The following is a 12,942-nucleotide window of genomic DNA, read 5'->3' as shown; positions in this document are numbered from 1 at the left end:
TAACAAGTGATCTCATGTGTCAGATACATGGGGAAGGACACTCACAAATGCCATAGCTCAGTCTAATGGAAAGTCTACTGCTAAATAGAGCCAGGTCCCTGTCAGGAACCTTTTACAGCCCACAAAGCTCAAATCCCACAGCAGAGCAATAAAAAGCACTTTATGTCCTCACAGATGATAGAGAATGCACTTATGAAGGCTGGGATAGAGTCACCATTTACTTTCATTAATCTTGGATAGCTCCAGTGCACTAAGAATAGATCTGATTCCTGGCTACGGTGAAACTTAAATGCAAAGATGTTCAAAGATATAAGCTGTGCTTTTGAAACATGGTATTTCAAACTAAAGTTCAGGTTTGAAGGACAGTGGGATCATCTCACTTTGTCATCTTTATCCTGAACATGCTTTCTAAAAGCTGTACTTCCCTCCAGCCTTACTACTGCTGCACGTCTACATGGATTGATTCCATAGAGGCATAGAATCAGAGAGTCCTTAGAGTTGGAAAGGACACTTAAGGTCATCTAGTCCAGCTCCCCTGCAGTAAACACCACAGCTAGATCAGGTTGCCCAGGGCCTGATCCAGCCTTGCCTTGAAAGTCTCCATGGATGGGACATCCACTACATCACCTCTGGGCATCCTGTTCCAACACCTTACTATAGAAGACTTTTTCCTTATATCTAACATACACCTCTCCTCTTTAAGCTGCAAGCTATTTCCCCTTATCCTATCACCACAGACCCTGCTAAAGAGTCTGTCCCCTCCTGTCCTATCACTCCCCTTTAGATACTGACAGGCCACCCTCAGCTCACCTCACTCTTCTCTATCTGCACAGCCCCAGCTCTCAGCATGTGCTGCAGGAGAGGTGTTCCATCTCTTAGATCATTTCTGTAGCCCTCCTCTGGACACACTCCAACAGCTTCATGTTTCTCCTGCACTGAGGACTCCACATCTGGATGCGGTGCTCCAGAGGCAGATCTCCTCCCTCACCCTACTGGCCATACTGCTTTGGATGCAGCCCAGGATATGGTTGGTTTTCTGGGCTGCAAGGGCACATTGTTGACTCATGTTCAGATTGCCATCCACCAGCACCCCCAGGTCTCTTTTCGCAGGGCTGCTCTCAATCCATTCACGCCCCAGCTTGTATTAGTAGTAGGGGTTGCCTCGACCCAGGTGCAAGCCTTGCGTGTGGATTTGCTGAACCTCATGAGTTTCACCTGGCCCACTGCTCAAGCCTGTCTAGGCCCTTCTGAATGGCATCCCATCTCTCTGGTGTGTCAACTGCATCCCACAGCTTGATGGCATCAACAAACTTACTAAGGGCGCACATGACACCACTGTTGATGTCACTGATGAAGATATTAAAGAGCACTGGCCCCAGCACCAACCCCTGGGGGACACCACTCATCACCAAACTCTGTCCAGACATTGAACTATTGACCACCACTCTCTGGACTCCGTCCTGCAGCCAGTTCTTTGTCCATCGAACAGTCCACGCATCAAATCCATGTCTTTCCAGTGTTGTGGGGTACTGTGTCAAAGGCGTTACCAGGACGATCATGAGTCAGCACTGTGCCCTTGTGGTCAAGAAGGCAAAGGCATCCTGGGGTGTGTTAGAAGGGGGATAGTTAGTAAGAAGAGAAAGGTTCTCCTCCCCCTCTACTCTGCCCTAGTGAGACTGCATCTGGAATACTGTGTCCAGTTCTGGGCCCCTTCGTTCAAGAAGGACAGGGAACTGCTTGAGAGAGTCCAGCACAGAGCCACAAAGATGGTTAAGGGAGTGGAGCATCTCCCTTACAAGGGAAGGCTGAGGGACCTGGGTCTCTTTAGCTTGGAGGAGAGACTGAGAGGTGACCTCATTAATGTTTGTAAGTACGTAAAGGGTGAGTGTCAGGAGGATGAAGCCATTCTCAGCGATGTGTAATGATAGAACAAGCTGCAGTGGGTGCAAGCTGGAATGTAGGAGGTTCCACGTAAATATGAGAAAAACTTCTTCACAGTAAGGGTAACAGAACACTGGAACGGGCTGCCCAGACAGGCTGTGAGGTCTCCTTCTCTGGAGGCATTCAAAACCCGCCTGGACAGATTCCTGTGTGATCATCCCAGGCTGGATGTGGCTTTGGGCAGCCTGGTCTGGTGGTTGGTGACTCTGCACATTAAAGGGGTTGAAACTAGATGATCATTGTGGTCCTTTTGAACCCAGGCCATTCTATGATTCTATGACCTGGTCCAGGTGTTCCTGCTCTGGCAGGAGGTTGAACTAGCGCCCTCTCTCTCTAGTATAGTTATGCCCTCCCACACTTTATTGTGGAAGGGCTCACTGTCCATCTCCCATCCCCCTTCACATCTGATTTAAAGCCCTCCCAGTGAGTCCTGCTAGCTTTTCCCCAAAGACCATTCTCTCTGAGAAAGCAAACCCCATCCACTGCCTAGAAACCCAGTACCATATAGGCTAATTGTTCATCAAAAAACGCAGAGTTCTGGTGATGGCATCAGCCACAAAGCCACATATTCAGAGAAGTGATCCTTTGGTTTGTTACCATGTGTCCTCACCCAACACAGGAGGCAGAAAAGATGAGCTGCACATTCAGTTCCTTTAGACTTGTCCCTAGGCCCTGAAGTCTCTTGACAGCCCTTGACCCATGTAGCCACATTATCTCTCCCTACATGGAAAAGGGATCCAATCACCTACAGCTAATACCCATTTCCTCTTCTTCAACAAAGCAGCCTTAGTCTTGGGGGTCGGCTTTTCCCAATTTGGACTGAGTGAGCTGTAACTACTCTCCACAAAAGGCCTGTTTATTGCTGGGCAGCTTCTTTTCACAACTTTTAGCCTAAGCCCTTGATAGGCAATTCATTTTACCACTTCAATGTAGTATTCCAGGACTGTTAGGCTGCTCTTGGATCTTCTGTCTTCATCTGCCCGGCCTCTGCCAGGGGTAAAACCCAAATCAGATGATACCAAAACCATACTGGAGAATTTTACCAGCTGTAGCTTGCAGAGAGCATCAGCTCTACTGGAATCAATCTCAGTGACAGCGTCCAAATCATCGAGCTCACCACAATGAATGGGTTCTAGTCAGTTAAAGGCTGTTTCCCAGCATGACTGATTTTTATTACTTTTTCCTGGTGAAAAAAAAAGAAAATTGAGACATTTTAAAAATGCCTATTAATCACATCCACTACTTTGGTTACTCACTGTTACTGCTTTTGATGGCAAAATCTATTTGGGTTCAAAAGAATGCTTCCAGTCAGTTCAGTTTTTGTATTACAGTAACTCTTAGCTCAAGCTGTGGTGGAGGTTAGAGCCTTTTCCAAGTCATCACAGATGGATCCACAGATGTGGAATCTTGCTTTGAGATGGGTAACTAATAGCATAATGAAATTGGGCATGTGCCAAGTGTCCAACTATATCTTCAGCATCTGTGCATTTACTGACATTAGGGTCAGACTCACCTGCCACATCCTGCCTCTTCTGCAGCTTCTTTCACATGAGGCAGGCTTTTCAGAGCAAGCAGGACTACATACACCTGAATGCATTCACAAGTTAGAATGCTGTAAGGCTGTCAGGTAGTGCCTTTTCCACAGGCTGCCTACGGGGACAGCAAGGCAGTGGGGCATGGAGAACAGAATAGTCAGAATAGAGAGAGTCAATTCTTCCTATTCTTCACAGACCTCAGGATCTTAGGAGTGTTGTCTGACAGGACATTTTTATTCTTCTAGCTCATTATTCTTTCATCTGAGCATCAGGTCTGTTTTCCACCAATAATCTCAATGGCTCCCACTGCATATTAGTCCTGAGTGCCCTTATTTCACATAAGAATTATGTGGGGACTTGACAAGAATTAAAACAGAGCTTAAGAAGAAACCTTCACCCACTTGTCAGAGGAAGCACTCTCTGAATCTAGGACAAATATTGGAGCACTCATGCTACTTTTTCAACAAAGTGAAAGATCTTGAAGTATCAGAAGAACCAAGTGACTGGCTGTAATTGAAGGCTTCAGAAACAGAATCCCTGCCTGAAGTACTATTTCCATTAGCGCAAGGGAGGTAAGCAACGAGGAACTAAAACACAACTGGTATTACCTGATCAAGGGACAAATTCTGTGGCACTCTTTGGCTCAATGATACTTCGGCTGCACTGGGAGTAGACCTACACCTGATATTCCATTCAGTGGAACCCCTTCTGTCCTCTTTTGATGAGAAGGCAAAAGGAATGAGCTAAGGCAAGCATTCCTTTGAGGGAAATCATTCAGAAGCAAGTGACAGCTCTAGGAGGAAATGCCTCTAAAGCAAGGGACAGCATTTTTCTCAGAAACACACAGTAAGATTTCTGGATAAAAAATAAAACAGGAATCTTAAAAAAAAACAACCCACTTTACATCTGCACACTGGAGCTGAATACACTGCAGACTTAGTTGCAGATGCTATAGTTACAATTGGAAGCGTTCGGTTTATTAATGTGATCTCAAATCTTCTTGTCACCTTTGTATCTAGAACCAGAACTCATATAAAACATGTGAGGCTCCAATTTGGCAGAGACTGAGTGTGTGAAGCTGAGCAAATGAATAATATTTTGCAGGTCTGGGAGCTAAAGTGAGAATCTGAGGACACCAATGAGCTTGGCTTCAAGAAGTCTCAGAGAACAAAGAAATTTGGGGCTGGCAAAGACAGTAAACTTTTATTATTTAATATGCAGCAGAAAACAACTGGCTGTGGGCCGTAAGTCACTCCAGTTACAAAGCAAAGAAGCTAACAGCTATTGCTTCAGCCAGTAGAAGATAGGGCTGGTGCATTAAATGCACTGCTTTGTGAAGGCCCTGAGTCTATCTGTCCGTTCCATTTGTTACAGCCCAACAGAAGCGTTTTCCTGAAGATGCTCACACTTCAATTAGTGCCTGCATCTACAGTGGAGTGGAGTGGACCACCTATTTTAAAAGGCTATCCTGCTGACACAACCTGCAAGTCACTTCTTGGTCTTCTTAAAGTAAAGCACTGCATGCTTGCAGCCTCATGGATTTCGCATTACCTCTGTTTCTCAGGCTCAGGATTCACCACTGTGGTAATTATATCATAATCTTGACTGACATCTGAATTGTTTTAAGAGGAGCTTCAGCAGCTCTGGACAAGTTACACCAGTTTTCATTCAGAGTGACTCCATGGAAATATGCTGAAATGCTATAGATTTGTATCTCCTATGTTCTTCCCTTTTATTTTTAAAAGCATATTCTGAATTTGCTTTTAGCTAAAACTAAGACAACAGGCATCCTTATAAGGCTGGTTACAGCATACATTTACCATTCTGAAGGAGTGAGAAGTACCCCCTTCATTTCTTCAAGCATCACATGAATATCAACACAAAGTCTGCTAGTGCTTTTTGAATTACAACTTTCAGAATTGTTGTTTACAACCATTGCATAGGGTTATATACTCCACTATATATTTTTTTTTTTCAAACCAAGTTGAACTTTGGCTTTGAGGAAGCTCTTGCCCAGAAGCCAATTTGAATGGAGCTTTCCATTATTATTTTTTTTTAATAGCAATTGTGTGCTTACAGAGAACTACACCATGTAAATCATTTTTATGACCACGCGACCCAACGATGGTTTGAGCTTTTTAAAACCAGTTGTAGAGTGACTTTAATTACCTTCTGGTGCTTCGAAACAAAAAGTGAAACATACAAACTAAGAACTGAAAAATAACTTTCTGAAAACAGCCTTCATTTCACTTTAGCCTAGCGTTCTAAATGGATTTTCATTTCAGTTAAGATTTAATAAGGTATTATGTGAATTAAACTGCAACTGGTATTTACTTAGCTTTAAAACCTGGGTACTTGTGGGTTTTATTACGTACGAACAGATCGGCCTCTATAAACTTGTTCTTAATAGCTATACATATAGTACAGCAGGTTCTACAGTGAATGTAAAATACATGCAGGGAGTCACACTTACAGGAAGGAGAATTCTGGAAGCCTGGTAGGAACCTTAAAGATGAAAATCAGAGTCCAAACCCATTGTACTTGCTGCTCATGCCACGAAGTCAATGTTTGAGCCATTTTAAAGGCTGCCATATTCATGGTGAAAGGCCAAAGCACAGGAGTGCTTCAGCCCCAAGCACTCAGATCTGCTCAAGGATTACCCCGTTACATGGCATTACCTATTAATTACTAAAATCAGCAGCAGCATTCCAGCAGCTCCGCCATCTTAGGTTGGTGGCCCTACATGTGACAGGGGGATTGGAGATTCATGATCCTTGAGGTCCCTTCCAACCCTGGCCATTCTGTGATCCTGTGATCTTGTCCTGCCACCCCCAGCCCATCAGTGCCAGCAGTCGCTGCTCCTCATAGCCCCACCTCCACAGCTTGGAGACCTTCTGTTTTTAAGCATTTCACTTAAGACCAGGTTTAGAGCCCAGTTACAGACTTGCACTGGCAGAAATATAGGGTGGAACAGAACATACCACAGATTAAAATGATTTTCTTTAATTGCATGTAATTCATTCTAATTCACATGCTAGATCTGATCACAGACAGACAAACTTAAAGAGCCTACTATTTATGTGGTATAACAAATATTTATAAGAGGAACCGTGAAAGCTCTAGTTCCAGTCATATATACATTTGCCTCAAGAGGAAGAAATCAAAACAAACAGGGTTCAATCATCTTCTTGCATTAATATGAAAAAAATGCCAGGGAATGAGCACCTAAGGCACAGGCTTCTTCGCTAAACTCATTTTTCTGCTCTTTCCTTATCAGATCCAATGACCTAGAGAGAGTCACTTCCATCTGAATTTCCTCAGGGCTTTGCAAACACATCTGTTTTCTATACATGAGATTACAGGAGAGAATCTATACATTAAGTGATAAAAACATTCTACTTCTCAGCAGACTACTGAGTTTAAGTTATATACCATGAGCTGAAGCGAGGCTTTGGAGCTTTGCTCCTCCAATCCTGTGCCAACTCAGGAAACCAAGCCCAGATTATTTCTACCAGAAGAGGAGAGAAATTGCTGTGGTAGCTTTGTATCTTTCAGGCTGTCCAGAGATGCTGTGGACGCCCCATCCCTGGAGGTGCTCAAGGCCAGGCTGGATGGGCCCTGGGCAACCCGTACTGGTGCCTGATCTAGTGGGTTGGTAACCCTGCCCACAGCAGGGAGCTGGAACTGAACGATCTCTGAGGTTTCTTTCAAGCCATTCTATGATTCTGTATCTGATGGAGAGAGACAGGGTTCTTGAGAGGAGACCTGAGTCCTTGTATTAGCAGTAAGCTAGACACATCTATCTCATTCCCTGTGGTTCAGGGGCTATTACTATAAAAATGTACATGTGAACGTATCAGGTGCATTGAACATGGTCAAGGATATCATACCACTGAATACTGGAAAAGGTGGTTTTTTTTAACATCCAGGTTCTTGCTACTCAGACTCTTAATTAGGTATTTACCTTATACACTCAGATCTGGGTAAGAAAAGTCCATTTTTTAAATTAGCTTCTCTTGTATAAACTCAGAGATGCAGAGGCAGCTGTAAACAGCATGATAAAGGGGGCAAAGGGTTCCCTGTGCTGAAGGATATTAACGACTTGTTGCTTGCAAATAACCTTTTCTCCAGAGACCTCTCTATGCTCTGCATATTGTCTCTGCAAAGCAAAGTGGAAGCTTTATTAAGAATGGAGTTACAAATAAGGTCAAATTCCTTTAGGAGCTCCTCAGAGTTCCCAAGGCATTCAAAGGAGAGGTCCAAATGTTTTCAGGGGATTTCCCATTATGCTCAGAGGCACAAGTTTCAGTGTGTTTCCAGTTAAAAGGGGATCCTGGCAGTTTTTTTCTTTAACGTGACAGGGATAGGATGGAGTCCTTCACAAAAACTTTCTCTTCTCAGATGCTAAGCACCGTCATATAGACATAAGACAGCACATGTTTGACAGGGAAATGGAGTGCTGAGTCTGACTGGGGACTCCACACTACCCAAAAGCAGCAGAAGGACGGCTGGGTGTCCAGGTTTTCAAGGGCTATAATGCATTGACAAACCTCACACTCCTCCCAGTGAGCACCCAAAATGTTGCGTGTCTCTGTAGAACCCAAGAAATTCACCATTAGCAAGCTTTACTGCTCAGCACTCCTATAGGAGTACAAGGTCTTTTTCAAGGCAGAGCAAATTAAATGATTTATTCTGTTACCTCATGGCAATAGTACCCCGATCTGTTAGGACAACTCTCCTGCTCATCCCTCAGCGTTTTAAAAGTCTCATCTGCAGATGATGAAAATTGCTAAATTCAACCCAAACGTACGTTTTATTCACAAAAGCAATGGATGGAATAACATTTTCTGAGCTGCTTTTCATCAGGAGAGGATGATCTCTCTCCCCACCTCTGGGGCACCGACAAGTTCTTCACTCATCGGTAACTCACACTACCTGAATAAACTAATTGCTGCAGACTTTTCCAGGACCTACATCCCACCAAAAGGCCCTCTGCCAAGGCTCTGGCATGGCACAAATCATAATTCCAGTGAAACTGAAACAGAGCAAATCTTTCGCGTGCAGAACGTAGCTGGGTTCTGCCTTATGGGAAGTGGTGCTGCTGTAAAGTCTGACTCGTAGCCATGTTTGTGAGATCAGCTCCTTGCCAGTGCTTGAGATCAAAGGCTGTCACAGAGCAGCCCTCTCCATATCGCAGGGCTGTGGAAATGTGCAGAGAAGTGTTCCCTAGCTAGAGAAATCTTGTCATGATGCTTTTACCAGCTCCTGAAGGAACAGAGATGCCTTCTGGGCTAGATAAGCTCATGGCAGGAGTGCAAGTTCTGAAGCAGTTTGAGGGACTTTGCACAGAGATCCCAGAATTGCTGGTGGCAGCTGGGAATACAGCCCCCTCACTTCAGTACTGTGAATGGATGCACGCCTGTTACTTCTTCAGTATGCCGTGGGCAAGCATGGTGTAAATATGCTTTTTGCTGATTTGGGTTACAGACGGATCCTACACTGTCTTCTCCTGTGGGGCCAACAGTGGAATCATAACCACAGCCACCTTCCCCTTCCTTGCATAACTAGAGCTCTGGCCCATTGGGTCACCTCCCACAAAACCTTGTTTCCTTAGCAAGTACCACACTTAGTAGGGTGTCTGTGCAGCTCTGCTTCATGCCTTGCAGTTTGTTCCTTTAACTACAGCTTTGCTCCACTGCCTCCCATCCCACTTTCTAGTGCCATACACCCCACTCTCAGCCTGGCCAAGTTTCAGGACTTTGCACTTAGAAGGAGAAGAGGAAAACTTCACCCTGCGTGTCTTTGATTCAAAATGAAGAGTTTCACTTCACACTGACATACAAGAGCAAATCCCAGCATCCGCACTTTGTCACCAGTACATGTCTTTTTCTGCACTCTCAGGAAGGAAAAAGGAGCAGTGTGCTCAGGTGTGCTCTAGAAACCCATCCAATTTTGCTGACTTGGCAAGTTGTCATCCAGCAGTCAAACCACCACTGCACTGGTCTGCCTGCTTCGGCCATCCTGTCAAACTTAATAGCTTCTACTCCAACTAAGGGACAAAAGGAGAGCATCCAAAGGCACGTGTTTCCTCCAAAGATGGGAGATTAAAGAACAGGGACTTTTCTACCATGCATCCAAAACATAGGACTGTGTAGGAAATCCTGAACTACTCCACCATGCTGCAAGTGCTGAGGTTTTTCCAGTTACACAGCGAAGGCACTCTCCATGCAGCACAAATTAATTGACAAGCCTGGTTCTACCACTCGTCTACTGACACCCATCACCTGCATATCATGTTTCCAAGCATGGTTCCATTTGAACAGCATTTAACTCCTCAAGGGCACAGGATCAGCAGCCATGAAACCAAAGATCTCCTGGTACAGTTGAACAGACACCAGCACAGACCACAGCAGCCCCTTAAGCTACTTTTGCAGCCCCTTCTGAAGCCCTTCCCTCTCTAGAGGCAATTCTTCAGAGAAAGTGGTTAGCCCCCTTTCAGTTCTGCAGAAAGTGGTGAAGAATGCCAGCCACCTGGTTTTGCACTGAGGACATACGCTCTGACACAGCCTAAAATGCTCAAACTCATTTCACGTTGGCTCAGGAACAGACAGTTTTAGTGAATGTTCTGAAGTTTATGAATCTTCAACACATGAATGTAAGAAACTACGACAGCCTGAGTAAAGAATCTGTTCAGAGGTACCCCGAGCTGACTGTAACGTGATTCAATTTAACAGCTTGCTTTTTGAATTTTTATCCCTTGCTTTAATGTGAATGAAATTTTAAATACAATGTCAAGGCTTGACTTAGCCGTAGACAGTCCATGACACCTACCAATAACATACATCTCCATGGCATAGATAGAGGGTATGGAGTACCAGGAAGGCAAACAGGTGAGTAAGGAATTCAAGGAGCACCCTGAAGTCTGATGAATCTGCCAAAAGCCTGCAGCTTCCTAACTTGGCTATGGCTTCTACCTGCACCTCAGTTAGGCACTTATGATGCAGCTCACCACTGGCTAAGGAAGCTCCACACATCAGGAGCACAACAGTGACAGGTTGCATGTGCCAGTTCTGCCTTTCCTACCCAGGCTCTCTGCCAGCACTGTGAGATGACAGTAAATGAGATAAACCTGCTCAGACTCCCAGAATAGTGTGCTCCATAAAGCCATTCTTACCAATCGTGTGCATCCCTAGGTTTTGGTACGGGCACTCCAGGCTGCCTCCCCGTGTCCTTCCAAAGATAGCAGAGTAGATGGCTATCACCATGCTCTTCTTACAGCTTAGCCGCAGCTTGTCATCTTCACAGGCTACTTTACTCTTGTACTCGTCTAGAAGAAAACAAACAATTACTCAGCTTACACAGAGGCAAGCATCCAGCATGAAGGGAGCCTCATCACTTCTCCATGGTGTGAGTTTGTCAGAGGCAGTAGTGACCGGGCATCTGTCCAGAGCTGCACATCAGCTGCCAGAAGCCCAGCTTTATAACTGCATTTGCTAGAGTAGCAGTGATCACTTGCATTACCAGAACACTTAATGAACACTGTTCAACCCAGCCCATGTGAATTCCAATGAATAGGTGGACACGTGCATGAAGTATGGCAGCTGAGAGATTTCTCCTAGGGATATCAGAAGTCTGTGGCAGGGGAAGGCGAAGGCACATCTTTAGACACATTTCTCATCAGCCCTTCATGTGCCAAATTTTCGTTCCATATTCTGCCCCTCAAATCCTTGAAATAGACAGTCCAAAGCCACAAAATATATTGTCGCTTTTCTAAGACCGCTGCACACAAAAGAACTCAGTTTACATCTGCCATAACGACTAAGCAATTATTTCACAAGAAATCTCATCATTCCCTTCTCTTTACTATTATCTGTATTATGGGAACCCCTAGAGGTCCCAACCTAGAACAGGCCCTCCCCAAGCATGTCTGCTAAAACACCACAGAAGATAACACTAATCTGAAGAGCTGAGTCTTAATAGCTAGACATCTATAAGCATGCAAGATAGAGAGAAAGAAAACCAATATGCATGCTTCAGATCAACCCCGCTGATACCAACCTCCCCAGTCTCAGTAGAGTGACTTACTTTCCACTTGACTGCATTATTTACCTTTAGAAATGTAGTCACAACAGGTCAAAGACTACTCTCCAGCCTCAAAGCCAACTGATATAATTCAGTTGACATTCACACAGCTGAACTCCTTTCTTCCCTACTGCAAGGTGTTGCATCTGAATGACTTAATGGGAAGTCATTCCCATTACTTATGTCCCTGATCCACAGTAACCTCCAAAGCATAATCAGTCATCATCTTAATGCTGCTGACTGCTCCAGATCAAAGCCGTGCCACAGAGCATGCTAACAACCAAAGCGTGTAAATCATAATCAGCCAGCGCCAGCAACTGTCCCAGGCCCTGTGTATAGTACAGACATGATAGTTGTCCCTATGTGTGATATCATAAATCTATACATACAGATAGATAAAGACTTCTGCTAAGTCCATATTTATAAAACATAATAAATGAGAACACAACATATTTTCATTACAGTTTAATACTTAATATTTGGTTAATTTAATGCACATCCCAAATACTGTGTCCAATTCTGGGCTGCCAGTTCAAAAAAGACAGGAATCTCCTAGAAATAGTCCAGCAGAAGGTGACAAAGATGATGAAGAGCCTGGGGCATCTCCCATATGTGGAAAGGCTGAGAGACGGGATTGTTCAGCCTGGAGAAGAGAAGGCTGAGAGGAGATCTCATCGTTGTCTCATCCACACCTAAAGTGTGGAAGCAAAGTCAATAGGGATGGACTCTTTTCAGTGGTGAGCAACAGTAGGACGAGGGGCAATGGGCAGAACTTGGAACACAGAAAGTTCCATACTAATGCAAGGAACAACTTCTTCACCATCAGAGTGACAGCACTGGAACAGGCTGCCCAGAATGGTTGTGGAGTCTCCTTCTATGGAGATATTCAAGACCCTCCTGGACACCGTCCTGAGCAACCCGCTGTAGGGAAGGAACCTGCTTTGCAGGGGGTTGGACTTGATGATCTCTTGAGGTCCCTTCCAATCCCTGCAATTCCATGATTATGTGACTTAAGTCTTTTTGCATCATGGGAGATGTGACATAATTCAACAGTTTCTACTGTACTGCAACTACTGGCCCAGGAATAATTTATTCCTAATGGGAGCTAGACAGAAATGCTCCACGAAAGTTGAATCACAGATGAATTCAGGTTGGAAGGCTTCTTGGAACACAATCTGGTTCAACCCCTGCTAATTCTAGGATCAGTTTTTTCAGAAGAAACTACATGAAGAAAACACATTACACCAAAACACACACGTACTGGTTGAAAAGAAGTGTCCAAGTGACTCCTTATGCTCAACATGGAAATTCCAACTCAAAGCTAAAAAACAGCCCCTTCAAAATATCCTATTATCTGACAATCAGAGCAACCGCCCAGAGAGTA

At 44.5% G+C, this 12,942-nt stretch overlaps 1 protein-coding gene across 2 annotated transcripts in view; it reads right to left on the bottom strand.

The window, feature by feature from the left end:
- EVA1A (eva-1 homolog A, regulator of programmed cell death) overlaps positions 1 to 12,942 on the bottom strand; it is a 189,081-nt gene that overhangs the window by 106,294 nt on the left and 69,845 nt on the right. Inside the window, exon 4 of one of the 2 annotated variants that reach the window (XM_042832674.1) lies at positions 10,651 to 10,803. In XM_042832674.1, coding sequence (XP_042688608.1) covers positions 10,651 to 10,803 — 153 coding nt within the window. Of the gene's footprint in view, positions 1 to 10,650; positions 10,804 to 12,942 lie in introns of those variants that run through there. The other variant, XM_042832675.1, reaches the window with a different exon arrangement.

This window comes from Centrocercus urophasianus, unplaced genomic scaffold (assembly GCF_019232065.1).
Source record: "Centrocercus urophasianus isolate 14NV4802_14NV808 unplaced genomic scaffold, USGS_Curo_1.0 seq_39, whole genome shotgun sequence".
Taxonomy (NCBI): Eukaryota; Metazoa; Chordata; class Aves; order Galliformes; family Phasianidae; genus Centrocercus; species Centrocercus urophasianus.
Note: the sequence above shows the minus strand (reverse complement) of the source record. Positions and strands in the feature narration are given on the sequence as shown.